General features: G+C 42.7%; 1 protein-coding gene and 1 pseudogene across 1 annotated transcript in view; both read right to left on the minus strand.

The window, feature by feature from the left end:
• The window catches only part of LOC121277323 (leucyl/cystinyl aminopeptidase), a 136912-nt gene that overhangs the window by 25710 nt on the left and 83498 nt on the right, over positions 1-27704 (minus strand). The window contains exons 10-14 of the mRNA XM_041186652.1: positions 26335-26507; positions 8868-8965; positions 8250-8436; positions 2811-2967; positions 2128-2312 (exon numbers count right to left, since the gene is read on the minus strand). Of these exons, the coding sequence (XP_041042586.1) occupies positions 2128-2312; positions 2811-2967; positions 8250-8436; positions 8868-8965; positions 26335-26507 (800 nt within the window). The remainder of the gene's footprint in view (positions 1-2127; positions 2313-2810; positions 2968-8249; positions 8437-8867; positions 8966-26334; positions 26508-27704) is intronic.
• On the minus strand, positions 11795-25993 carry LOC121277325 (annotated as a pseudogene).

Raw genomic sequence — 27704 nt, forward strand, 5'->3', positions numbered from 1 at the left:
CATATGTATACCTGTTATGCGCATGCAGCAGGCCACCTCCTCAATGGGTAACCTTTGCCGTCCAGTAGCCAGCCATGGACATGGGGTCCAGGCTCAAGGTGCAACAGGTTTGATTCCCTCAGGATGAGGGGGTCATAGCAGCTTCCAGGGAATCATGCAGAAACCTGATTGTGGTCACACACAAGTTGCATGTTGGAATGAAAAGACTTTCTATTCATATATCTGTGCACATCTTGTGATGGTGCTTTGATGGCGATATGTGTGAGCAATCTAGCATACCTTGCACTTATGGAAGGCCAGCCATTGCTCTTTGGCTCTGAGACTCCAAATATTGGAAAATGAATGTGCTCTCCAACCCTAGCAAAAAGGGCATCAGTCACTGATGTTATGCATCTGTGGGCAGTTGATTGCGGGATGCTGCAGAGGTCTGCTGGGGAGCCCTGGAAGGGTGTGGCTGCATAAAAGTTGAAGGACATTGTAACTTTCACTGCAATTGGCAGGGTGTGGGCACCTGTTGTTCAAGGCATGAGTTCTACCTCCAACATGGCACAGGCTTCTCTGACCATTTTCCGAGACATTCTAAGCCTTTGCCTGCACTGCATTATGATCATGTTGAGGGAATTATACCCTTCGCTCGGGTAATATCTCACCCTCCTCCTTCTTGCTGCTCTGACTGGGGACTGTGCCACCTCATGCCTGTGTACCATGGCTCTAGCTGCACTCTGTTGCCTCTGCCTCTCTTCTACATTACGCATGTGTGGGGATCCTGTGTCCATTTCTTCAATGTTCCTTCCTTTGCGGACAATGCTCTGCACACCCAGCAAGACTAGCAGCCTAAAATGTTGCCCTCTTGGTTTATGAGGTGAGGAATGATGAAGAGGAGCCCACAGAGATGTGTCCTTGCTCTTTTTCAGCCGCCCCAACCGTCCTCTTCCCCGAGCTCAAACAGCAAACTTTACCTCAGGGACAAATTCAGCTTTAAATCTGATACCTCACACAGCTCTGTATCAGGCTTAAAATTCCTTACCTCAAGCCGTCAGAGCTGTTCAGCTCTCCAGTGCCAAGAGGTGGAACACACACACTGATTTTGGCACCTTTTGACAATGATGACTTCCTGTTTTCTCCTATCTCTTTAATTGGCCTGGTTGATTCATAAATGCCACATGTGCACTTCATGCCCACCATCTTTCAATGTCGGAAATGCTGAGAATGGGGGCTGATTTCTGGATTCCAGTCTCATCTGAAATTTGAACCATCTACAGAGTCTCCTCAACTCCATGAAAATCCATCCCAAAGGCTTCTCCATCTGGCTGCATCGAATAACCCCAATTTAAAACAGGACCTCGTTAATACCAAAACACTAATTTCAAGGGAAGCAATTCAAATGAGTTAGAATCTTAATTATATTAACTGATAACTGATGCATCTATCAGCTTTGCCGTGATTAAACTCCAGGAATCATCAGCTGTCTCCAGGAGGACAAGTTAAAAGGCTGGTTGCGCGCTCTCATTTGAAAACAGAGTTTGGAAATGTCATCACAATTCTTTATTACACTTATTTAATTGGCCTCTTTCCAAAATTTGAAAGGTGTAAGCCAACAGTGCTAAGAGTTCTAGAGGCCATGGAAGGGTTAGTATTTAAGGACAGGTAATCAACATTTTAACCTCCGTAAATAGCAGGCCTGCTTCATATGGTTTAAGCAGCTTCTTTGTAATTGACGCCTATAGTAATGGCAAATGGCCCAATATAGGTGATTGTCCGAGATAACCTGAGGTAGTGGAAGCTCTGGGGACGTGGTTGCAGAGCAGGGTGAATTATTATAGCCTACGAATTCCCTCTGTACTTCCCTATATTACAATACAATGGTTACACTTCAAAAGTACTTAATTGGCTATAAAGCAATTTGGGATGTCCTGAAGTTGTGCAACGTCCCATATTAATGCAAGTTTTTTCTCTTCATCTCTCCTCTTGAATTGCACATTGAACTATAGCTAAGTTACATGCACTCTGGTGATATTATTCAGTGGAAATTGTTTTTTTTACATAATCAGTAATATGTCACAATTGTATGAATAAATCATACCCAAAAAGGCAAAACAGCAAGAAAATGTCAGCTTCACTACTTACACACTCAAGTTTTTGGTTTGCTTCCACTCGGTAAACAATTCTTGTGCAATCTGGACACAGTTATCATGGTTGTAACCACAAGCAACATCAAGAAGCGTGGAACGTAGTTGCCTTTCAGACAGTGATCCATTGTTACTCCAAGTCTGATTATTAATCAGATCTCCAAAAATATCAAAGATATATTTCTGCAATACACATATGTACAGTTTGGATAGGACAAACAAAAGTTATTCCAAGTCCATCAAATGCAATGATCACATTCCACAATGTAATTATACTCCACAACAATACCAAGTTCCTGAACAAATCATGGCTTGTAATGTACTATACAGATAAATATAAAGCCCCTCCAAAACTTTATAAGACCCTTCAGAAAAATTTCATAAGAAGTGTTGTTGGTAAAGTAGGATTAAGACATAACATTGGCTACACCCTACTTGTGTGTTCTAAAAGAAACAAGTTAGTATAAACAGCATTACACCTAATGACAAAGTTGAGAAAAACAATAAAGGCATATTTTGTATTTTTCCACATTTAAGTTTTCTTATTGTTATAATTCATTGTTCGTCACTTACGATCAATGGAGCTACAGTATGTGGCAGGTGGAATTCAATAGCTACACAAAAATGTTGTAATATTGCTTCAAGTAACTTTGAGGCACTAAGGATAAAAATAACAATTACCTTGATCCGACCAGCAAGTTGCAGCGATCCCCTCTTTTGTACAAGCCAGTAGATACGGCCGAGCTGAAACAATGCTTCGGTTATCGGAGCAGTACTGTTTTCATTCTTCATGTACTTGGTCATGGACAATGCCTGTCTCACCGAGAGTTTCCCTGCGCTAAGGGTGGTGAGAAAAAACACATTAGTTCACATCACTCTGGAATTCAGGCACATATTTTTAAATGGAAACGTGGCATTGTTATGGACAGAAGGGAGTTTAATTTAAACAGCACTGATTTCTCCTCTCACCACCCATCCGTAAACAGAAAGGTGTTTTGATTTGGATTTCACCCTTTATAAGCAGTTACATAAGACTCAACCCCTAGGTTTTGGTGTTAAACAATTTCTATTAATAACCCCACAGCAAACTCGAGATAGGATAAACTCAGAGGGGTAGTTTGTTTGCACACACTCAAACTTGACAGGAGGGTCGCAACATAACCTCGTTTGCAGTCATACAATAAAAGAGACGGATAGAGAAGGTTACAGGGCAAAGACCACAGAATAAAGAATTATTGTTTCACGTGAGTCCAGAATCGAAGTCCAATAATGTATTCCGTCACAGAGGTCGACAGGCTGAAAACTGAAGTTAGATAATTCCCTTTTCCAGTAGAGATGACTTCCATGTTGAGATAGGCACGCAGGTATGAATTAGTCTTGTAGATACTGGCACAGTAGTTCTAGTAGAAACTGTGTAGGTGGGGGCAAGGCATCCAAACCTGGACAGAGCCTTTTTTCTGTGCTGCTTCTCAGTAGATGGGAGATGGCAGGCTGATTTGCAGTCCAGCAAGACAGTACAACTGGTTCTCCCAGCTAGGGCAGGTTATGTCACATGATTCCCACCTCTCTACTTTGACAAAGGGTGCATATTCCTTTGTTTGGGTTCCTGAGATTGTTAATGTTCCAACCATTAAGAATTTGAAAGGAAATTGCAGCGTCCTTTGTCCTAGCAGGCCAGTAGACTCCAGTGGTCAGGTCCACAAGTCATTAGCATTTCTTTTGAGATAATAAGGTGTCAGCTTCCCTGATGCTGCCAGAAAGTTCTTTTTGTTTGAAAGTCACAGCTAGACATGGCTTCAGCCATTTTAAAGTCTTTGCCCAGTTTTTAAAAATTTTTAGAAGTTAGCCATGAGGGTATCGATATATTTTATAAAAATAGAGTGTGAGAGGTCTTAGCCCCCTGTCAGACATGTAAAACATTATTCACAACTACAATGGCATTCACAGAATTAGAGCAAAGAGGGAGGTCATTCTGTCCATTGTGCCTGTGCTAGTTCTTTGAAAGAGCTATACAATTAGCCCTATCTCTTTGTTCTTTCCCCATTGTCTTGCAAGTTTTTCTTTTCAAGTTTATCTCCAATTCCCACTTGAAAGTTACTACTAAATCTGCTTTGATCAGTCTTCCAGACAGTGAGTTCTGAATCATTATAAAATGCATCCTCATCTCGCCTCTGCATTTTTGCCAATTACCTTAAATCTATGTTATTTGTTTACTGACCCACCTGCAAGTACAAACAGTTTCTCTATGTAAAGCTCACATAATTTTGAATACCTCTATTAAATCTCCCCTTAACCTCCTCTTGTTTAATTCCAATTTCTCTATTGTCTTCACAATAATGTTCCTCATCCCTGGTATGATTGGTAAACTTCTTCTGCACCCTGAGGCCGGGATTTTCTGTGCCTGCCAGAGTCGGGCGTGTTCGGTGGCAGGAGCAGACAATATGGTGAGAAGGCCAAAAATCGGTTTCACGACGTCATGAGACCAATTTGCAATTGTCTGCTCTGCCAGCCAATGGTGAGCTGCATTCCCTGCCATCAGGAACCTCAGTGTAATACATCAGCACATCATTATAAGGCTGGCTCACCAGACTCAGCCCTGCCCGCCGGCGGGAAAACACACTGACATGTTTCACAACAGCATATATAAGGCATGTACTTGGCAGACTGCACTTCGCTCAGGACTTCCAAGGTTTGTTTGCCTACCTTGCTTTGGTCAGCACTCGCAGTCATCAGAGCCAGGTTTCACAAACAGCACCACATCACTTTTAGGGGGGCACATAGGTAGACCACCACCTACCAGATCAGCCATATGTGGGTGGCTTTTTAATGGTGCAGGGCAAGGTCTTGCTTGGGGAAGGGGGGGGGTGGAGAAGTGGCCTCAGGCAAGGGAAGAGGCTGCAGGACATGAGCTGAACTGGGGAAGGAGGATATCCCAGAGTGTGTGTGGGGGCACATGTTGATCTGTGCAAGTGGCCTCAAGATGGTGAGGGCTGAAGAGGCAGTTTCCAGAGGAGATGACGCCAGGTGGACATGTGAGGGTGCGTGTGAGAGAATGGGTGGTGACGTCCCTTGAGCTGGCAGTGAGGGGGATGCCAGTGAATGTGTGATGGGCTTGAGTGTGTGAGTTTAGAGTGTTGAGATGGTTGCCATACCCTGGCTGCACAGATGAGATCATTCATCCTCTATTTGCATAGGATGGCCAGCCTCTCCTGCACAACATGGACACTGATTACCACTGCCATTACCTACCAATGGTAATGTAGCTGCCCCTCCTGCGGCCAGGGTGGGGGTACAGGACATCACAATGGGCCTCCAGTATCCAAAAGGCCCTCGAGGGCTGCAGTCTTCTTGCCTTTCGGGGCCATGTCTTCTTTGCTGAAGTCCTGGGCTGGAAGCACTCAGCGCAGCTGTACTTTAAATGTGGTGCCTGGCATGATGAAGCAGCGAGGTGATGGTATGGCAGGCAAATGAGAGCTCACCTGCTATGGAAACAGTGTGTTTCCTGGGAGTGCATAATTAATGCAGTGAGTTTGGGGCAACACAGCATGAAAACCTGCCATCGCGGATGGGCCCCGTTACCACACAGTGCAAATCTGGGAACATCCCAACCGAAGGCCTTGCCATCCTAAATTGTTGTGCCCGATATTGGACACAATTCCCCAATCGAGACCTAACCAAAGATTTAGAAAGGTTTAACATAACTTTCTTGCATTTCTTGTATTTGCCTCTATTTAAAAAACCAAAGATTCCCTAAACTTCATTTTTAAACAGTATTTTTTACTTTACTGAAATAAGCTTTCACTGTTAATGCCAAAATTTCCTATTGGATTTATTAGGGACTATCTTGTGTTTATAGCCATTGGTGCTGGTGTCACCTTCAACTGGAAGCATCTTCTTGATATCTAGCCTACCAAATTCTTCCATAATTGTAATGCCCTCATCTTTCAATCTTTTCATTCTACCAAAAAAAGCCCCAACCTGTCCAATCTAGGCATTTTTTGCACCTTCTCCAGTGTCTCTATATCCTTTCTATAATATAGAGACCGGGACTGTTCACAGTACACTAAGGGTGGCTTAACCAATATTTTATACGTTTAAATTCTATGCCTTTAGAAATTAACTCCAATGCTTTGTTTGCTTTTTTAAACAGCCTTATTAACCATCTTATAGTGATTTGTGTTCCTCTACCCCATTTAGATACTAAGGGGACAAAATTTGACTGCGCCCAAAAATGGGTGTGAGGATTACAATGCTCAATTAATGAGCACCCATTTCTTCTGATGTAGGCAGCAGACAAATTTTGTGCTGTCTCCTAAATTAAATGATTGTAATGTGGTAAATACATTGTTGAGCGGAAAGTGCAAAGTTGCGAGACTATCACCAGTGTAATTAGCCTGTGCCTCTTAAAGGGGAGGTACAATGTGGCTGGATAAGGTGCTGGAAGTCATTCTCAAAGTCAGTTTGACTTGCAAAAGACACATGAATATCGCAACATGGCAGAAAGTGGTTCTCCGACTCAGCACTGGAGGCCTTGGTCAGGAGGTGTACAGGAGGAGAGAGGTTCTCTATCAAGAGGTGCCAGGAAATCCTCCAAACTCTGGAAAGGTAGAAAGTCATGCAGGTTCACCACCTGCCATGGTGGAATTCGAACCCTGGGTCTCTGAAATACTAGCCAGTGACAATACCACTATGGCACCATGAATTGTGTTCACTGATGCTACAATCAGATGAACTGACTACAGCCAGTCTGACCAGAAAGGGGATTGTTGGTTTCCTCCCTCACTGCATACCTGGTGGCAAGGGCAGTGCCTCATGATGGCCAAGGATGTGCAGGATACAGTTCATGATGAATCAAGGCATGCAATTCTAGAGTACAACAGGGCTTCTCCAGAGCAGTCTGGATATCAGAAGCATTGCTTAAACATCCCAATGTCCTGATGGATGCCATTCCATGTGGTTGCAATCCTTTCTTTACACACATGCTATCCACATGTGCATGAGTGCTGTACCAGAGTCATGAGTCAGATGGTCAGCGGATGCCAAGTATTTACTCGCAGTGGCACAAATGCTGATGGTACAGCGGGCTACCACAGAATAAAGGAATCATGATGGCTGTCAGGATAGAGGGCACTGACCTGCATGATCTAGCTGGATGTTAAGGAAATAGAACCATTTGTGGGTGTGATACATTTTTGAATTTAGATGCAGCACCCACGAAGCAATATGTGTGGAGTTAACACACCCTGCACCATGGGAAAGACCAGTTTCCTGGCAAAGTAACATGCACACTCCACCTGCCTTCTCTCTGCAAAGAGAAGCAAACATATTTTCTCTTTTTTTTTGTACATTTTGTTAGTCACCTCCCTTATGCAACAGTGGACGGTGAACTGCAACATGTTGGAGCTGCCCTCTGCACCAGCCTAGAAGGAGTCCAACATGAAAAAGTTCATGGCAACTGTCAGCTTCAGTGTCACTGGCAGTGCTGTTCTTGCTCTGCTCTGAGGCTGCAGTTTTCGCTGCGACAAATAGCAGATTTCAGTGAGTACCTCCTTAGTGAAATGGAGGCGCCACACAAAGTGCTCCTCACTGAGTTTGAAGGGGCGAATTGCTCCATGAAGACCCAGGATGGATATGGCTTCCTGCTGAGTGCCCTTTTCCCCCATCTTTGAGTAATAATCTCAGAGTAAGGGGCTGCCCATTGAAAACAGATGAGGAGGAATTTCTTCTCTCAGAGGGTAGTTAATCCGTGGAATTCTTTACTGCAGAGAGCTGTAGAGGATGGGTTGTTGAGTTTATTCAAGGCTGAGATAGACAGATTTTTAGTCAGTAAGGGAACCAAGGGTTATGGGGAAAAGGCAGGAAAGTAGAGTTGAGGATTATCAGATCAGCCATGATCTCATTGAATGATGGAACAAACTCAATAGGCCAAATGGCCTACTTATGCTCAAGTCTTATGGTAGCTTGTTCTCTTCTATGTCACCTCCAATCATTGTATATCTTGATGCATATCTTGACTGAAACAGCAGTGATGCTGATTAACAACTTAAAGCAGTACCAAAGATATATAGTGAAATGTACAAAAAATAAACAAAAATTCTAAAGATAAAAGCAGCTGATTACCTGGCAAGCACAAAGGCGTTATTGATGAAACCAGCTCGGTCATGGTCACTGAAAGCTAAATGATTATTTTGTAATAATCCAAGTAATTCCTTTGAGGTGTTCCCTTCATAATGTACGATGTAATACCCATTCATATTCATGTTAAACTTCACCCAGGTTACATTTGGTTCTTTAAGATGAATGGTGCCTAATGGAAAACAAAATACATAAATATTTCTATGAAACTGCTTGTTCACTGTTAAAATTGGACTTTAATATGAGAAATAAAAATACTGTCTGATAAAATTAATTTAGATATACAAGGGTATACGTTCTGTACATAAACCTTCAAAACCTCAATGGACTGCATTTGAACTATCTTTCAACTCAGCACTCTATGCTTACCAATATTTTAAGGGAAAAAGATTTAATTAAAAACGTAAAATATTTAATTCTGAAAAAAGCATTAGCGATTAGAATTATGAGATAACAGAGTATAATTTGAAGTCAGTCTCATATTCCAGCATTACATCCACATGATCACTAAATACAGCTCCAGAAAAACTCACCAAAGCCCCACTCAAAGCTGCAAAGCAGAGGCTCACAATTATTTTACTTCTTGAAGTTAAAAACAATCACCTGTTTTGTTCTTAAGAAGCCATGTTTTGATACACTTGGGTTGGCTATAATTGCTGCAGTTGCTGGTGATGTACGTCAGTGGGATGTGCCACAGGTAACTGAGAAAAATCAAACCAGAGCTTCAAATCAGTTTCACCTTGTTTAAAATTACTAAAAAGATTAGACTAGAGATATAACTAAATGAACAAAAGAATCAATCTCAGGTTTTGAGCTGCAGCACCTGAAACCAATGCCTCTCTATGTAATAGAGACCTTTTACACTAAAGGAAAACATGAAGAGCCTTGTATACCCAGGCACTATTCAAAGTATTCCAACTTATTAATTATAGCATTTATAAAAATACCCAGTCTTTTACAAACAGCTCATATTGACAGTTCTGAAGAAGAGTCATATTGGACTCAAAACATTAACTCTGTTTCTCTCCACACAGATGCTGAGTTTTTCCAGCTCTTCCTTTTATTCATATTAACACTATTTTTTTCCCCTTCCCTAATGCTTCTTTATAGATAAGGGCATGTAACAATCATTTATTACATCCTCTCTGCTTTGTGTATCTCAACATGTTAGCCACGATGACACATCATCAAAGACCCCCACATAGTGGGAGGGAGTTAGAACAGCAAATATGTAGACACATTTTGGACTGCAAAAACAATTGGGCAGTAATCGTTGGGGACTTCATATCCTAATTGATAATGGGTAGTTGAACAGTGTGAAGGGCACAGAGGGTGCAAAATTCTTGAACTGCATTCAAAATAACTTTTTTAACCAGCACATTACAAGCTCAAAGAGACGGGGTAAATTCCAGACTTAGTCTTAGGAAATGAAGCTGGGCAAGTGGATGAAGTAGCAATGGGGGATCATTTTGGAGATTGTGACCATAATATAGTTAGATCTGGCATCATTATAGAAAAGGAAGAAGATAGGAGTAAAAGGTCTAAATTGGGGAAGACAAATTTTACAAAGCTGAGAGGTGAGCTGGCGAGAATGGACTGGATACAGCTATTAGGAGAAAAAACTGTGTCAAATCAATGGGAGCCAGAGGCAAGATTATACCGGTACAGTGTAAACAGGTCCCCACAAAGGGTGGTACTGCCAAATCTAGAGCCCCCTGGTTGTCCAGAAGTATACAGGCCAAGATAAAGCAGAAGAAGAAAGCTTATGGCAGTCACAAAATACTTAATACTGTAGAAAGCCTAGAGGAGTACAGAAAGTACAGTGGTGAAGTAAAAACGGAAATTAGGAAAGCAAAGAGAAATTACAAAAAAAATATTGGCAGGTGAAATCAAAGAAAATCCTAAGATGTTTTACCAGTACATTAAGAGCAAGAGAATAACTAAGGAAGGGTAGGACCTATCAGAGATGTACATGGTAACTTGTGGGTTGAAGCTGAAGATGTGGGCAGGGTTCTCAATGAGTACTTTGTCTCTGTCTTCACTAAGGAGAGGGGTGGTGCAGGCATCCTAGTTAAAGAACAGGTGTGTGAAATATTAGATACAATAGGCATAGTGAGAGGGGAAGTACTGGAGGCTCTGGCATCTTTGAGGTTGGATAAATCACCAAGGCCAGATGGATTATATCCCAGGCTGAATGGAGCCAGGGAGGAAATAGCGGATGCTCTGAGGATCATTTTCCAACTAGATACATGTGAGGTCCCAGGATTGGAGGTTTGTGAACATTGTTTTTTTAAAAAGGGCACGAGGGATAGACCAGAAAATTTTAGGCCGGTCAGTCTGACTTCGATGGTGGGCAAATTATTGGAAAAAATTCTGAGAGACAGGATAAACTGTCACATAGAAAGGCATGGATTGATCAGGGATAGTCAGCATTGTTTTGTTAGGGGAATATCCTGTCTTACTAACTTTAAGGAAGTGACAAGGAAGATTGATGAGGCTAGTGAGTGGATGTTGACGACATGGATATCAGCAAGGCATTTGACAAGGTTCCACATTGCAAACTGATTTGGAAAGCAAGATCTCATAGGATACAGGGGAAGGTGCAGGTTGGGTCCAAAATTGGCTCAGTAACAGGAAACAAAGGATAATGGTCAATGGATGTTTTTGTGAATGAAAAACGGTTTCCAGTGGTGTTCTACAGGGCTCATTGTTGGGGTCCTTGCTGTTTGTTGTATATATTAACGATTTAGACTTAAATGTGGGAGGCAGGATTGGGAAATTTGCAGATGACACAAAAATTGGCCATGAAGTTGATAGTGAATAGCTTTTGACTCCAGAATGATTCAATGGTTTGGTTGAGTGGGTGGAGAAGTGGCAAATGGAATTCAATCTGGAAAAGTGTGAGGTAATGCATTTGGGGAGGGCAAACAAAGAGAGAGAACACTCAATAAATGGGAGGATATTGAGAGGAGTTGAGGAAGTGAGACACCTTGGGTATCCAAGCTCCTTGAAGGTGGCAGGACAAGTGGACAAGGTGGTCAAGAAAGCATATGGAATGCTTTCCTTTATTGGATGAGGTATTGAATACAAAAGCAGGGATGTAATGATGGGACTGTATAAAATGCTGGTTAGGCCACAGCTGGAGTTTTGTGTACAGTTTTGGTCACCACATTACAGGAAGGACATAATTGCTCTGGAGAGAATGTAGAGGAGATTTGCAAGAATGTTGCCAGGGCTTGAAAATTGCAGCTATGAGGAGAGGTTGGTTCGGCAAGGGTTGTTTTCCTTAAAACAGAGCAGGCTAAGGGGTGACCTAACTGAGGTGTACAAAATTATGAGGGCCATAGATAGGGTAGGCAGGAAAGACTTGTTGAGGGGTCAATTACTAGGGGCATAGAATTAAGATGATTGGTACAAGGATTGGAGGGTTCATGAGGAAAAGCTCTTCCACCCAGAGGGTGGTGTGCATCTGGAATTCACTGCCTAAGTTGGTGGTTGAGGCTGAAATCCTCAACTCATTTAAAAGATACCTGGATCTACATCTGAAGTGCTGTAACCTGCAAGGCGACGGACCAGGTGCTGGAAAGTGAAATTAAAATGAGTGGCTAGTTTCTTCTCTTTTTGGCCGGCACAGACATGGGCTGAATTGGCTTCTTTCAGCACCTTAAATTTTCTCTGATTCTACATGTTCATAATTCTTCTTTTGTATGTCTTTAGGAGCAGCAGCTGTCATCACAGTTTTAATGTCACGTTCACTAACCAGTCCAATGTTCTGCCGGAGAACAAGTGTAACTCCAGGACATAGCCTTCAAACTTGAGTTGGGGGGCAGATTTCTAAAATTCATGAATGGGTTGTGGGCATCACTGGCTAGGCCAGCACTTATTGCCCAACACTCATTGCCCTTAGGCTGTTATCATGTGCCCCATAGCTTTTTCAGGGTTTCTGCAGTTGCAGCCAGGCAAGGTTGAGTTGCCATTTGTATATCAGGTGGCCACATCGATCATGTCCAGTCCTTATTCTATTGAGGGTTGTCCATATACTCTGGGGCAGATTGAAGCCTGGTTGTTGACATGATGAGTTGTGTGTTTATTTGGCAGGGTTTTCTGCACAAGCTTTCCTCTAGGTTTCATCAGTGCGGTGGAGTAGGAAAGGCTCGATTCGTGTCCAGAGGGGGTTTTGTAGAGCCATGTGGTGAGTTGGCTGTCTTGAAGATCTCTATGAATGGAGGGATCCAAGTTACTGCTGATCTGAGTTATTTCTCTGCTTGTTTTTTTTTAATAAAATGAATATGTTAACAGTTTATTTATTGAACACAGATCTTTCCCGCAACATGGCAACAGGATGTGCCATGGAGACGGTTACATATCAACATTCTGATTACCAGATGCAAGTCAGGTGGTTTTTCAACCCCTTCTAGTTCCTAGGAAAGCGCATTCAGATTAACTGGCGGTCCTCAGACTCTGAAAAAGCCACTTCCAATTGGGTTCTCTTAAATCCAAAGTTATTATAGGTTGCACACCAGGGAGGAGCTGACATGCTTACGTAGGACCTATTGCAGCATATCCCAATTGTCCAGCAGCTTGTGACACCAGGCATGATCGACTCTCACTATTTCCCATTTCTATCACTTAGGAGCAGATGCCATTCAGCTGGTGGATTCTTCCTCATCTTCCAGATTGGAAGGTGCCTCTTTTGTTCTTCTAACGTCCTCTTCTCACTCTTACATAAAGCTTTCTTAGCCTCATCAGACTTTAAGTTTTTCCCATTCCATACAACTGTTGTAATCTTTCTTCCACTGTTTACACGAGGGCAACTCTCCATATGTGTAGTAGTGATGAAAGAGATTTCCCAGACTTTGGCAGTGCTTCCACTCACTCCGGTAATCATCGCATACCCGAGGAGGCCTCCAGAGCTCCCCATCTGCCATCCTTCCATCTTTCAGCTGCTTCATCCTGTGGCATGGAGGGGGTGGGGGGGCTATATTTGAGATGACAGGTAACTACTGAACTGGAGCTGATCTTGGAGTTTCAAAGATTATCCTCATTAATGAATGACGTTGTACATCACTGAGTTTGGTGTGACGACCTGAGGCCCATACTCGGCTGTCCAGAAGACCAGAGCTCCAGCAGATGCAGGATGGTAGTTTTTGCACCCCAGTTTTGGCAGTGAGCTTGTCAATGATGTTCACTGGTGTCCTGGTCTCTTTGGCAGTCTTTCAGAGTTGGTGATTCTAAGGGTGCGGTCACGAGTCATTCCAAGGTAGGTGAGAGTAAGGTCACACCAGTTTTTCTCCACATAAGGTAGCATTTACATTTAGAGCAGTGAATGCCTTAATACAAGAAATCAAAATTAAGGGGAGGCAGAAACTGAACATTAAAAAAAAACTTGATGTAATTACTCTTTCTCAAAGTTCTAAACCTTACATAATTTCTTCTGTAACTTATATTCGCTCAGAAAATTGGATATGAGTTCTTTTTAAGGTCAACAATGTATTTAGAAAGAGATCCAATAGGAACAGAATTGGAGGAATTGGTGATTTAGCTCTTTAAATCTGCTCCATTGCAACAAAGTCTTGCCTTTATAGTCCATCCATGAAAGGAATGGTATTGCTGGACAAAGTGTGTGAACTGTTACTTTTGGCTAACCTCAACTTGTCTTAACACAAGCAGAGTACCTCAAATCCAGCAACCACGGGATTTAGTCTGTACCAGATTTTGGAAAAAAAATTGGAACCTCTTGATTCAATGAATAGGAGTCACAGGAAAACCAAATGATACAGTTGCAAAGCACTTTAGGTTAATGGCCATGTCGCTGCTGATATTAATTCAGCTCTCACACATTGGATTTAATAACTCTGTCACGCCTCCCCCACTTCCCTACATCAGTGCACCGTTTGAAATGAAAAAAGATCAAACTGAAATTATGTTAAAAATACCCTGCAACTGAAAATTATTTGTTGTTTTATTTGTGTTGGATTGTACCATATTCTTTAATAACTCTCTTTTATCTGAATTGGATAGCTGGAAGGCAGCGTTCCTATTTGGGTCGGGTCAGGCAGATCAATCTGAGCTGGGTCTGGTGGGGTGAATGTTTGCTAAGCCATTCAGAACACTGGAAACATCAGGCACATGAAGCCAATCAGTACTTGACAAGCCACTGCGCCGATGTAACAACTCCTCAAATTTTTCCGAGCTAGGTTGGGTGGGGTCAAGGCTCGCTAAGCCTCTTGGAGCGTGGGAACTATCTGATACAGCAATTGGATCGGGTTAAGTTGGAGCGCGGGAAAGAAAATGTCGAGTTTTCAGACACTGCCGGTTTTCAGGTAGCCGGACGTGAGGTACTCCATCTGTATTCCTTTTACCTCGATTTCAGAAATATGAGTTTCCTGTGGTATAAGTGTAATTGTTATCCTCATACTCTAAATTAGGCTTCTTGTTCTAGGGAAGTGGCATGCTTCAAGCAGAGCTTAAGAAGATTTGGATATATTTAGAATTTGGATCATTGCCTCTGGAGCCTATTGTTCACAATTACAAATGGAAACACACCCATTCTGAGAACCCAAATCCTTCTCGTTTCTTTTGTAGTACAAAATCAGTGTATGTATATCTTGGCCTAGACTTTCTGCTATGGCAGATCCTGGCTCATCTTCAGCAGTGAAGGAGTTCTGGCCCCACATGGCTACACCTTTGACTCCAGCAGATTTCCTGGATTACAGTCATGTATGCATTTGCAGCATGCCCTCTCTTCCTCTCTCCTCCTTTATGACACTCATCAAAACATAACTTTTTGCCAAGCTTTTAGTCACCAGTCCTAGTATTTCCTTATGTGGCTCCAACAAATTTTGCTTGATAATGTTCCTGTGAAGTGCCTTGAGATGCACATTCAAGGCGCTATATAAGTGAAAGTTGTTGTACATGAATTTCTTTTTGGAATTAATTTTTCGTAAAGAAAAAAGCAGCATATCACTAACAGCAAAGCTAAACGCAAAGGACGAAAAGGTGTCTCTAGTGCCCAGTGTCATAAGCCGGGATTTTCTGATCCTGCAAGAAATTCCCGCCTGAAAATCAACGGACCTTTGTCTGGTCTGTCAAATTTTCTGTTCCGCCCAGGACAATTTGTGCCACTGGCGGGACAGGAAGATCCCGGCCGTAGTGACATAAATGCCTCATTACTGTGACTTACGTATGCTTGTATGCTCCTAGTCACTTCTGGCAAGTGATCCCGAAAGGGGAAGGGGCATCAGGAAAACAGCAGGTAGCTCTCAGAGCTTCCTGCCCTATCTTCCCAGAGTGAGCCTAACCTGAACAGAAAATCTAGACCTTTCCTTTCAAACCTGGAATTGTTTCATCAAAATATGTTCATTTTCTCTTTGCACTCTAAGAGTGTTCTAAAGATTTTGATAAAGGCCATTACACATCAAGCATCCTTAGAAATTAAATCAAGTTAAAAAAAAATTATTTTGAAAAACTCACCTACAAAATATTAAGAATATTAACTGCAGTTTATGTCTTCATAGCCCCTGTCAACAGATGCCTCATGGTAGGCGTAAGTGGAATTGTGTTTTGGAAACAAAACACAATATAGGGACATCAATAAAGTTTACAGAGCAGGCAGGGAACCTGGGATTGTGGTTGATAAATCATTGCAAGTCCACAAGCAGGTGTGATGAGCCCGTTGGGAAGGCAAAATGAAATTCAGGTTGTAATATTAGGACAGTGAAAATTAAAATTAAGAATACTGTATTGAGGTCGTAGGAAGCCCAAGTACATTTGAGAATATTGTGTCCAGTTTTGGCAGAGACCATGGAGGAAGTACAGGGAATAATAGCCAAAATTATACCCATTCCTGGCTATCAAGAAAGGCTTAAAGAATTGGGTCTATTACTATTATTACAGAAGCACAGCCTTAGAGAGACACTGTAGGTTTTTAAAATGAAGAAGAGATTATATTCTGTAGAACTGGACAGGCTATATAAAATTGTGATTGGGATGGTTGAGGTAGGTTAAATGTTGGGAAGAATTTCTTTTTGTAGAACAGATTAGAGGGGCAAATACAGAATACCTGTGGTACCTTAAAAAGGGAGCTGGACAAATTTCCTGAAGGGAAGTCATTTCAAATGATAATAGATGTATTGCTGAGAATAGTGGAATTCATGAATTATTTCAGTCTCCTGGAGATTGTTTAATTAGAGGTTGGATGTTAATTTCCTAAATCTGCCACAAGGCTTTTTTGGCAGGTGTGGGGTGAGAAAGAAGAGGTCAAAATTGTTAATGGCTGAACTATGTCTTGATGGACCAGCTGGCCATCTTTCCTATATTTGTATGAAACACAATATGTTCTTCTGAATATAAAGTATAAGATCACTTCAATGAGTCAATTAGCACTGCAACCATTTTAATCATATCATGGAACATCATACAAAATAATGTTGGCAAAAGTATCCAAAATTGGTTTTAAAATGTAACATATTGGTAATTTTGAGAAAAATGTATCGTGTAAACAAAATAGATATTTAGGGAAGATCGTGGTGTAGTAGTAATATCACTGGACTAGTCATCCAGAGGCCCAGGCTAATGCTCTAGGGACATGTGTTCAAATCCCACCATGGCAGTTGGTAGAATTTGAATTCAATTAATAAAATCTGGAATTGAAAGGTAGTCTCAGTAATGGTGAAGATTAAACTATCATCCATTTGTTGTAAAAACTCATCTGGTTCATTAATGTCCTTTAGGGAAGAAATCTGCCATCCTACCTGGTCTAGCCTACATGCGTTTCCACATCCACAGTAATGTGGTTGACTCCTAACTGCCCTCTGAAGTGGTCTAGCTGGCTATTTAATTCAAGGGTAATTAGGGATAGGCGACAAATGCTGGCCTTGCCAGCCATGTCCACATTCCATGAAAGAATAAAGAAAAAAAATATATAATGTTTATTTATTTTAATTTATTAAAAAATATGATTGCTATAGGGACCAATAACTTTTAAAAAGAAATTCAAACTCCCAGTTATTAACTGAAGAATTACACCTCAAGATTTCACATTTTAAACAAAATTTTTTACTGTACAAGAATTAAACAAAGCACGCACTACTAACAATTATATTTTGTAAACATTTATACTTTAAATCAGAAAATCTCAACAGAACTCTGCATTCTATTTTTGTTTCCACCCAAGAGTTCCCCTAAACTTTACAGGATCTTGGAGGTTCCTTTGTTTCTCCTAGGGCCAAAGCAAGGCATGCCACAACTCTCAGGAATTCCCTGATTCTCCTCAGTATTCCTTCCAATCTCTGAGGTACGGGATTTCTTTGCCTAGCATCCAGCTAGGAAAACCCTCCAACTCTCCATAAGCATCTCACAATTGTGGACACCCCGGCTCAAACATGGGCCTAACTGCATTCGTGTTTAGTTATTCCAACTCAGAAAACACCCTTGGTTTCTGATAGCCCTCTGCTTCTGGTCTACAGCTCTTGGCAGATTTGTTTTCTCTCCACTTGACCCAAAGCTGCTTCCAGGCCGACTTTAACTACCTGTGAGAAATTAGAGTTAAAAATCCAAAACCAAAAAAAACCTTCTCTGCTATCTATCCCTAGGGCAATGTGGCACACATGGGATGTCCAGATGGTAATTAACTTTATCATCAGAACATCCCTTTGATTCTGGCACCCACATGAATAATTTATTTCTTTAATATAAACAACTGCAATCTTAAGAGACTCACTGGCTTTGTTACAAAGCTAAAAAAGGACCACCTGTTGTTTATTGCTTTCACATCTCTGACCCCTTTAAGTAAATATGGACTATCCTTTGAATTGTAATTATCTCAGGAATATTTACCAGTTTATCAAACCCAAGATTTTCCATTTATCCTGAGTTTAAAAAATCAACTTCCAAAACCAAAAGTTATACTTCTAAAACAAATGAAACATAAAATTAGGTAATGGTAACAATAAACAAATCATATGATGTCCATCATAACCCAAGTAACCTAACACGTTTGTCAGTTAACACGAATGGACCAACCAGACAGATTAAGCTGCAGACTGCACATTTTACAAAACAAATATTTTATACTATTTTGGTGAGCATTTGAGCTTCATTCAAATTACTTCTGGACAAAGTATAGCACAGGCTCTAGGTTAAAAATTTCCTAATCTAGAACTCAAACAGCAACCTCTAGCAAATCAGAGTAAGATTCGTAACTCTCACAGACTTCTGGTAGTCTCTGAGCACTTTCATAAACCACCCAGGAAAAACATGCAAGTATAGCTGATGGGCAGTGCAAATGAATCAATGAGAGAAGGTAGGACTTTGATGGGTGGGTAAAGATGCCAATATGGACAGGATGAAGACAAGTTTTCATTAGCAGTTTAGGCTATGCTGCAGTCTGGTTATTCTTTTAAATGGGATTTGAACATTGCTGGCAAGGGCAGCGTTTGGCATCCATCCCTAATTGCCCTTGAACTGAGTGGTACTTAAGGGTCAGCCATATTTCTGTGGATCTGGAGTCACACGTAAGCCAGACCAGATAAAGATGTCAGTTATCCTTCCCTAAAGGCTATTAGTGAACCAGATGGGTTTTTACAACAATCAATGACAGTTTCAACATCACCATTGCTAGTTTTATATTCCAGATATTATGAATTGAATTTCATCGCCACCATTTGAACCCATATCCCCAGGGCATCAGCTGAGCCTCTGAATTACTAGTCTAGTGACAATCCCATTACACCATCGTCTCCCCCCATAGGGAGTATAGGCTGAATAGGATCTTTGTTCATTTGCGGACTAATGAGGTTGGATACCAATTCTGGAATATTCCTCTCCACCCTTCCAGATAAATATTTTTCACAATATTTTCATATAAGGTCTTTAAATTTCTACTGTTCAGCTCCCTGTGCCTATACAGATGTGGCAGAATTCCAACCCTTCTGGACTATAAATGCCGCCTGGCTTGTTGAGTGTTTTCAGCATTTTTTGCTTTTATTTGCTGTTATAAAGAACTGTCAACCTTTGATTTCTCAGAGGTGGAAGCAGAAACTGCAATTCTTGGGTGGGGTTGGGGGGTGGGGCAGCAAACTATCTAAAGGAACTCTCGGGATACTTGCCTGTTAACCTGCCTGTAAATAAACACAAAGATTTACGGCACAGAAGGAACCCATTTGGCCCATCTCCTTTGTGTTGGCTGAATGAGAGTTATCCAGCCTAATCCCAAATTCCACCTCTTGGTCTGCAGCCCTACAGGTTATGCCACTTCAAGTAAGTATCGAAGTTTTTTTTTAAATGATGAGGGCTTATGTCCCACTGGCCATTCAGACAGAGTTCCAGATCCCAATCACCCACTGGGTGAAAAAAAATACCCAACGCTCCTATAATCCTTCTATGTGCCCAGGTTATTGCTTTTTCTGCTAATGGAAAAAGATCCTTCCTAATAACTGTATCTAAGGCCCTCATAACTTTATACAACTCAATTAAATTTCCTTTCTGCCTCCTCTGTTCCAAAAGAAAACAACCACAGCCTATCCAATGTTTTCTCATTATTAAAATGCTCCATTCCTGGTACCATTCTCAAATCTCTGTACAGCTCTGGTGTGATCATATTCTTCCTGTACTGCTTTCTCCCAGTATTCTAGCTGTAGTCCAACTATTCTTCTATTAAGTAAATTAGAAAACAAAATTGGGTCACGGGGATCAAAAGCACTTGACTATAGGGGACCCAACCTTAATAAAGAAAATTAATATTTGCACACAGTAGGTAACTGTCATGTCATCAAACCTCCAGAAATATATCCACCCAGAGTTGGCAAACGACAGCAGTGTGAATTTTTCCATTCTCCATTCCAGCTTTTCGTATGGATCATGAATGATCAAGCTCACTCAGTTCACCTACAACCAACTAAAATCCTTTTACTGTGTTAGGCTGATCTAATTCAAACTTAGGTCCAGAAGTTATAAAGAATTGTTTTTTTTTATTAATTCAAGGTGTGTGGGCTTCGCTAGCCAGGCCAGCATTTATTGCTAATCTCTAATTGTCCTTGAGAAGGTGGTGGTGAGCTGCCTTCTTGAACCGCTGCAGTTCATGTGATGCAGGTGCACCCACAGTGCTGTTAGGGCAAGAATTCCAGGATTTTGAACCAGCAACAGTGAAGGAATGGCGATATATTTCCAATTCAGGCTGGTGAGTAGTTTGGAGGGGAACTTCCCGGTGGTGTTCCCACCTATCTGCTGCCCTTGACCTTCTAGATGGTAGTGGTTGTGGGTTTGGAGGGTGCTGTGTAAGGAGCCTTGGTGAATTCCTGCGGTGCATCTTGCAGATGGAACACCCTGCTGCTACTGTGCATCGGTGATGGAGGGAGTGAATTTTTATGGACGGGGTGCTAATCAAGCGGGCTGCTTTTTCCTGGGTGGTGTAAAGCTTCTCAATACTTTTGGAGCTGCACTCATCCGGGCAAGTGGAGAGTATTCCAACACACTCCTGGCTTGTGCCTTGTAGATTATGGTCAGGCTTTGGGGAGTCAGGAGGTGAGTTACTCGCTGCAGGATTCCTAGCCTCTGACCTGCTCTTGTAGCCACAGTATTTATATGGCTAGTCCTGTTCAGTTTCTGGTCAATGGTATCCCCCAGGGTGTTGCTAGTGGGGGATTCAGCGATGGTAATGCCATTGAATGTCAAGGGACGATGGTTGGATTTTCTCTTGTTAGAGATGGTCATTGCCTGACATTTGTGGCATGAATGTTACTTGCTACTTGTGAACCCAAGCCTGATTGTTGTCCAGTCTTGCTGCATTTAGACATGGAATTCTTCAGTACCTGAGGAGTTGCAAATAGTGCTAAACATTGTGCAATCAGCAGCGAACATCCCCACTTCTGACTTTATGATGTAAGGAAGGTCATTGATGAAGCAGCTGAAGTTGGTTGGGCTGATGACACTATCCTGATGAACCCCTGCAGTGATGTCCTTGTGCAGAAATGACTGACCTCCAACAGCCATAACTATCTTCCTTTCTGCTCGGTATGACTCCAACCAGTGGAGAGTTTCCCCGATTCCCGTTGACTCTAGTTTATCTAAGGTTCCTTGATGCCACACTCGGTCAAATGCCGCCTTGATGTCAAGGGCAGTCACTCTCACCTCACCTCTGGTGTTCAGGTCTTTAGTCCATGTTTGAACCAAAGTAATGAAGTGAGGAGCTGAGTGACCCTAGGGGAACCCAAACTGAGCAAAAGTGCACAGGTTATTGCTAAGCATGTGTTGCTTGTTAGCACTATTGATGACCTCTTCCATCATTTTACTGATGACCCAGAGTAGACTGATGGGGCTGTAATTGACCAGGTTGGATTTGTCCTACTTTTTGTGCACAGGACATACCTGGACAATTTCCCACATTACTGGGTCGACGCCAGTGTTGCAGCTGTGCTGGAACAGTTTGGCTAGGGGCGTGGTATGTTATGGAGTACAAGTCCTCAGTAATATCGCTAGAATACTGTCAGGGCTCATAGCCTTTGCAGTATCCAGTGCCTTCAGCTGTTCCTTGATATCACGTGGAGTGAATCAAATTGGCTGAAGACTTGCACCTGTGATGCTGGGGACCTCCAGAGGATGCAGAGATGGATCATCCACTCGGCACTTCTGGCTGAAGTTTGTTGCAAATGCTTCAGCCTTATCTTTTGCACTGCTGTGCTGGGCTCCTCCATCATTGAGGATGTGGAGCCTCCTCCTCCAGTGAGTTGTTTAATTATTTACCACCATTCACACCACCACCTGATGTGGCAGGACTGCAGAGCTTAGATCTGATCTGTTAGCTGTGGAATCACTTAGCTCTGTCTGTCAATTGCTGCTTTTGCTGTTTGGCACACAAGTAGTCCTGTGTTGTAGTTTCACCAGGTTGACATCTCAATTTTAGGTATGCCTGGTGCTGCTCCTGACATGCCCTCCTGTACTCTGCATTGAACCATGATTGACCCCCTGATTTGGTGGTAATGGTAGAGTGGGGGCGCATCTTACTTGCACTATGCCGGGCCATGAGGTTACAGATTGTGGTTGAGTACAATTCTGCTGCTGCTGATTCCGCACAGCGCCTCATGGTTGCCCGGTCTTGAGTTGCTAGATCTGTTTGAAATCTATCCCATTTAGCACAGTGGTAGTGCCTCAGAACATGATGGATGGTATTCTCAACGTGAAGACAGGACCTCGTCTTCACAAGGACTGTGCGGTAGTTACTCCCACCAATACTATCATGAACAAAACGCACCTGTGGCAGGAAGGTTGGTAAGAATGAGGTCAAGTGTGTTTTTCCCTCTTGTTGGTTCCCTCACCACCTGCCACAGACCCAGTCTTGCAGCTATGTCCTTCAGGACTCGACCAGCTTAGTCAGTCAGTAATGGTGCTACCGAGCCACTCTTGCTGATGGACATTGAAGTCCGCTGCCCAGGGCACGTTCTCCGCCTTTGCCACTCTCAGTACTTCATCCAGTGGATTTCAGCATGGAGGAGTGCAATTATTTACTTTGCTAAAAAATTCCCCTTCCTTACCTTCCAGACCGACAGTCATGGGAAAGAGGGGTAAACACATTAACATGTCTATACTGGTTTTATTTTGCCCATAAAATTACTGCGCGTTACTGGGAGAGGTCAGAGACACTGATTTCAAAATAATGAAATTTGGGGAGGCAATGGTGTAGTGGTACTGTTGCTGGACTAATAATTGAGAGATCTAGGGTATTGCTCTGGGAACCCGGTTTTGAATCCTGCAGATGGCGGAATTTTAATTCAATAAAAAAAAATCTGGAATTAAAAGTTCAACGATGACCATGAAACCATTGTCAATTGTTGTAAAAACCCATCTGGTTCACTGATGTCCTTCAGGGAAGGAAATCTGTCATCCTTACCTGGTCTGGCCTACACGTGACTCCACACCCACAGCAATGTGGTTGACTCTTAAATGCCCCCTGAAGTGGCTTAGCAAGGCAATCAGTTGTAACAAACCACTACAAAGACACAAAAAAGGAATGGAACCAGATGGAGCACCCGGCATTGACCTAGGCACCAGAAACAATGACGGCAATCTCAGCCCTTTTGGCCCTGCAAAGTCCTCCTTATTAACATCTGGGGGCTAGTGCCACAATGGGAGAGCTGTCTCACAGGCTAGTCAAGCAACAGCCTGACATAGTCATCTTCATGGAATCATATCTTGGAGGTAATATCCCAGGTTCCACCATCACTATCCCTGGATATGTCCTGTCCCACCGACAAGACAGACCCAGCTGAGGTGGCGGCACAGTGGTATGCAGTCGGCAGGGAGTTGCCCTGGGAGTCCTCAACATCGAGTCCGGACCACATGACATCTCATGGCCTCAGGTCAAACATGGGCAAGAAAACCTCCTGCTGATTACCACATACGGCCCTCCCTCAGCTGATGAATCAGTGCTCCTCCATGTTGAACATCACTTGGAGGAAGCACTGAGGCTGCCATTTTCAACGTCCAACATCAAGAGTGGCTCAGTAGCACCACTACTGACCTAAATGACATAGCTGCTAGACTGGGTCTGCGGCAGGTGGTAAGGTAACCAACAAGAGGGAAAAACATACCTGACCTCATCCTCACCAGCCTGCCTGCTGCATGTGCATCTGTCCATGACAGTATCAGTAGGAGTGACCAGCACCCAGTCATTGTAGAGATGAAGTCCCGCCTTCACACTGAGGATACCCTCCATTGTGTTGTGAGGCACTACCACCATGCTAAATGGGATAGATTTCGAACAGATCTAGCAACTCAAGGCTGGGCATCCATGAGGCGCTGTGGGCCATCAGCAGCAGCAGAATTGTGCTCGAATACAATCTGTAACCTCATTGCCCAGCACATTCCCCACTCTACCATTACCATCAAGCCAGGGGATCAACCCTGGTTCAATGAAGAGTGCAGGAGGACATGCCAGGAGCAGTAGCAGGCATTCCTAAAAATGAGGTGTCAACCTGGTGAAGCTATATATATATATATAAAAAAAAAAAAACAGGGCTACTTGCATGCCAAACAGCATAAGCAGCAAGTGATAGATAGAGCTAAGCGATCCCACAACCAACGGATCAGATCTAAGCTCTTCAATCCTGCCACATCCAGTTGTGAATGGTGGTGGACGACTAAACAACTCACTGGAGGAGGAGGCTCCACAAATATCCCGATCCTCAATGCTGGAGGAGCCCAGCACATCAGTGCAAAAGATCAGACTGAAGCATTCAGCCAGAAGTGCCAAGTGGATGATCTATTTCGACCTCCTCGAGAGGTCCCCAGCATCACAGATGCCAGTCTTCAGCCAATTCAATTCACTCCAGGTGATATCAAGAAACGGCTGAATGCAAAGTGCAAAGACTATGGGCCCTGACAATATTCCGGCAATAATACTGAAGACTTGCGCTCCAGAACTTGCCGCACCCCTAGCGAAGCTATTTCAGTACAGCTACAACACTGGCATCTACCCGGCTATGTGGAAAATTGCCCAGGTACGTCCTGTACACAAAAAGCAGGACAAATCCAACCTAGCCAATTACTGCTCCATCAATTTACTCACGATCATCAGTAAAGTAATGGAAGGTGTCATCAACAGTGCTGACAAGCAGCAATTGCTTAGCAATAACCTGCTCACTGATGCCCAGTTTGGGTTCTGCTAGGGCCACTCAGCTCCTGACCTTATTACAACCTTGGTTCAAACATGGACAAGAGAGCTGAATTCCTGAGGTGAGGTGAGGTGAGAGTGACTGCCCTTGACACGAAGGCCGCATTTGACCGAGTGTGGCATCAAGGAGCCCTAGCAAAACGGTCAATGAGAATCAGGGGGAAAACTCTCCACTGGTTGGAGTAATACCTAGTGCAAAGGAAGATGGTTGTGGTTGTTGGAGGTCAGTCATCTCAGCTCCAGGACATCACTGCAGGAGTTCCTCAGGGTAGTGTCCTAGGCCCAACCATCTTCAGCTCCTTCCATTATAATGGTCAGAAGTGGGGATGTTCGTTGATGATTGCACAATGTTCAGCACCATTCACAGACTGCTTCCACATCTGAGGAGTCAATGTCCAAATGCAGCAAGACCTGGACAATATCCAGGCTTGGGCTGATAAGTGGCAAGTAACATTCACACCACACAAATGTCAGGCAATGACCGTCTCCAACAACAGAGAATCCAACTATTGCCACTTGATGTTCAATAGCATTACCATCACTGAATCCCCTACTAACATCATCCTGGGGGTTACCATTGACCAGAAACTGAACAGGACTAGCCATAAAAATACTGTGGCTACAAGAGCAGGTCAGAGGCTATGAATCGTGCGACGAATGATTCACCTCCTGACTCCTCAGGAGCCTGTCCACCATCTACAAGGCACAAGTCAGGAATGTGATGGAATACTCCCCATTTGCCTGGACGAGTGCAGGTCCTACAACACTGAAGAGGCTGGACACCATCCAGAACAAAGCAATCCGCTCAATTGGCACCATATCCACAAACATTCACTCCCTCCACCACCGACGCATAGTAGCAGCAGTGTGGATCATCTACAAGATACACTGCAGGGATTCACCAAGGCTCCTTAGACAGCACCTGCCAAACTCACGAGCACTACCACCTAGAAGGAGAAGGGCAGCAGATAGATGGGAACACCACCACCACCTGCAAGTTCCCATCCAAGCCACTCACCATCCTGACTTGGAAATATATTGCCTTTCCTTCACTGTCACTGGGTCAAAATCCTGGAACTCCCCTCCTAACAGCACTGTGGGTATACCTACACCACATGGACTGCAGTGGTTCAAGAAGGCAGCTCACCACCATCTTCTCAAGAAGCAACTCGGGATGGGGAATAAACGTTGGCCCAGCCAGTGAAGCCCACATCCCTATGAATGAAAAAAAAAACATAATGCTGAGTCCCCTATTGGCCAATTTAGAGCAGCAATGGAATTAGAAGCGCACTGAATAAAAGTTTCTTACACAAATTTTTCACATGAGGAGCTCAAGGGCAGGACACAGATTTGGAATCTTCAGTATCACTGTAAAATTATTTTCAGGAATTGTACCAGTTGTACCTGGAATCAGGTGAGGATGATGGATCCTGTGAAATGGAGATCCTGAGGAAACGTTCTTGACTGAGGTGAATTTTATTAGCAGTTGTGTCTAATTTAACAGTGACCACGGGGAACCCTGTCTGCAGTGTCCAAGTTTTCATCATTTCTTTCACATCTAAATCTACATTTTTAACCTGTGAAATAAATACAATGTACTGAGAGATTAGACCGAAGCACAGCGAGATCACTCAGCTAAAGATCAATTACTTCGTGACAGTATACAGTACAAATATTAAGAAAATGCATTTATTAATTTAACTTATTGCTTGCACCAAGGCTAGTTACTGGTGAAATATTTGTAATTTCAGAAATGCAATTTAAATAGTAACTAAGTAAGGCAAGCAGATTTGTGAACAAAACTGGAGCGCTCAAGTTCTGTATCTTGGACACCAAAGAAATAAACTCCATTTGGATAAAGTTAATTAACAGAGTTTCTATATTGAGAAAGCACATTAATACTGATGACTGAATTTAACAGGATCATGGTATTAGTGGTTTCTCACAGGCGTGTCTGCTATGCTTGTGGACCGAAGTACACAACAAAAATTAAAAAGACCTCACAATCCAAACCTGTTTTACAAGGACTTAAGAGAGCAACATCTTCTGTGGGGTTTTTATTTCCATTCAGTTAGCTTCTGTGCAGACCTTATCCAGATCACAAAAATTGCCTGTTTTTTAAATTTTTGGTCATGGGATGTGAGCATTGCTGGCTAAATAAGCATTTATTGCTCATTCCCAATTGCCCTCGAGAAGCTAAATGGTGAGCTGCCTTTGTGAACTGCTGCAGTCCACATGATGCAGGCTTGCATACCATGCAAGGGCCATTCTGTTGGGTTCCAATGCACAATCTGAAGTTCACCAAGAATTGGTAGCCAAGAAGACCCAGGTTAACTTGTGGGGCATGTAGACGATTATATTTTCCTTCTTTTTTTCATCCCTTTCGGTCCACTGATGCAGAAGGATAACTCATCTAGACTTATGCCTCCACCTGCACACTCAAACTACTGCTTTTCAGGAGGATCAACAGTCAACATCTTTAGGCTATTCGACTGGAATGGGAAGTATCACAGATGAGCTCAATACCTTCCTTACGCAATATATGCACAAGCACATTTCTAACAGGATTTGTTGGACAGCAGCAAGGAGTGGGAAGCCTGGCATATCCCCCACCAAGGAATACAGAGCAGTGGTAACACTTTAATTAAAGGCAACTAGCAAAATGGAATATGAGGCATTCTAATTTTTTTTCATCTATCAGTTTTACGAGGGAGGGTGTGGTGTACAGGAAAAAGAGATTTAGGCAAGAGATGCAATTTAAACTCAAGAAATTC

The sequence above is a fragment of the Carcharodon carcharias genome, chromosome 4 (assembly GCF_017639515.1).
Source record: "Carcharodon carcharias isolate sCarCar2 chromosome 4, sCarCar2.pri, whole genome shotgun sequence".
NCBI classification, from domain to species: domain Eukaryota; kingdom Metazoa; phylum Chordata; class Chondrichthyes; order Lamniformes; family Lamnidae; genus Carcharodon; species Carcharodon carcharias.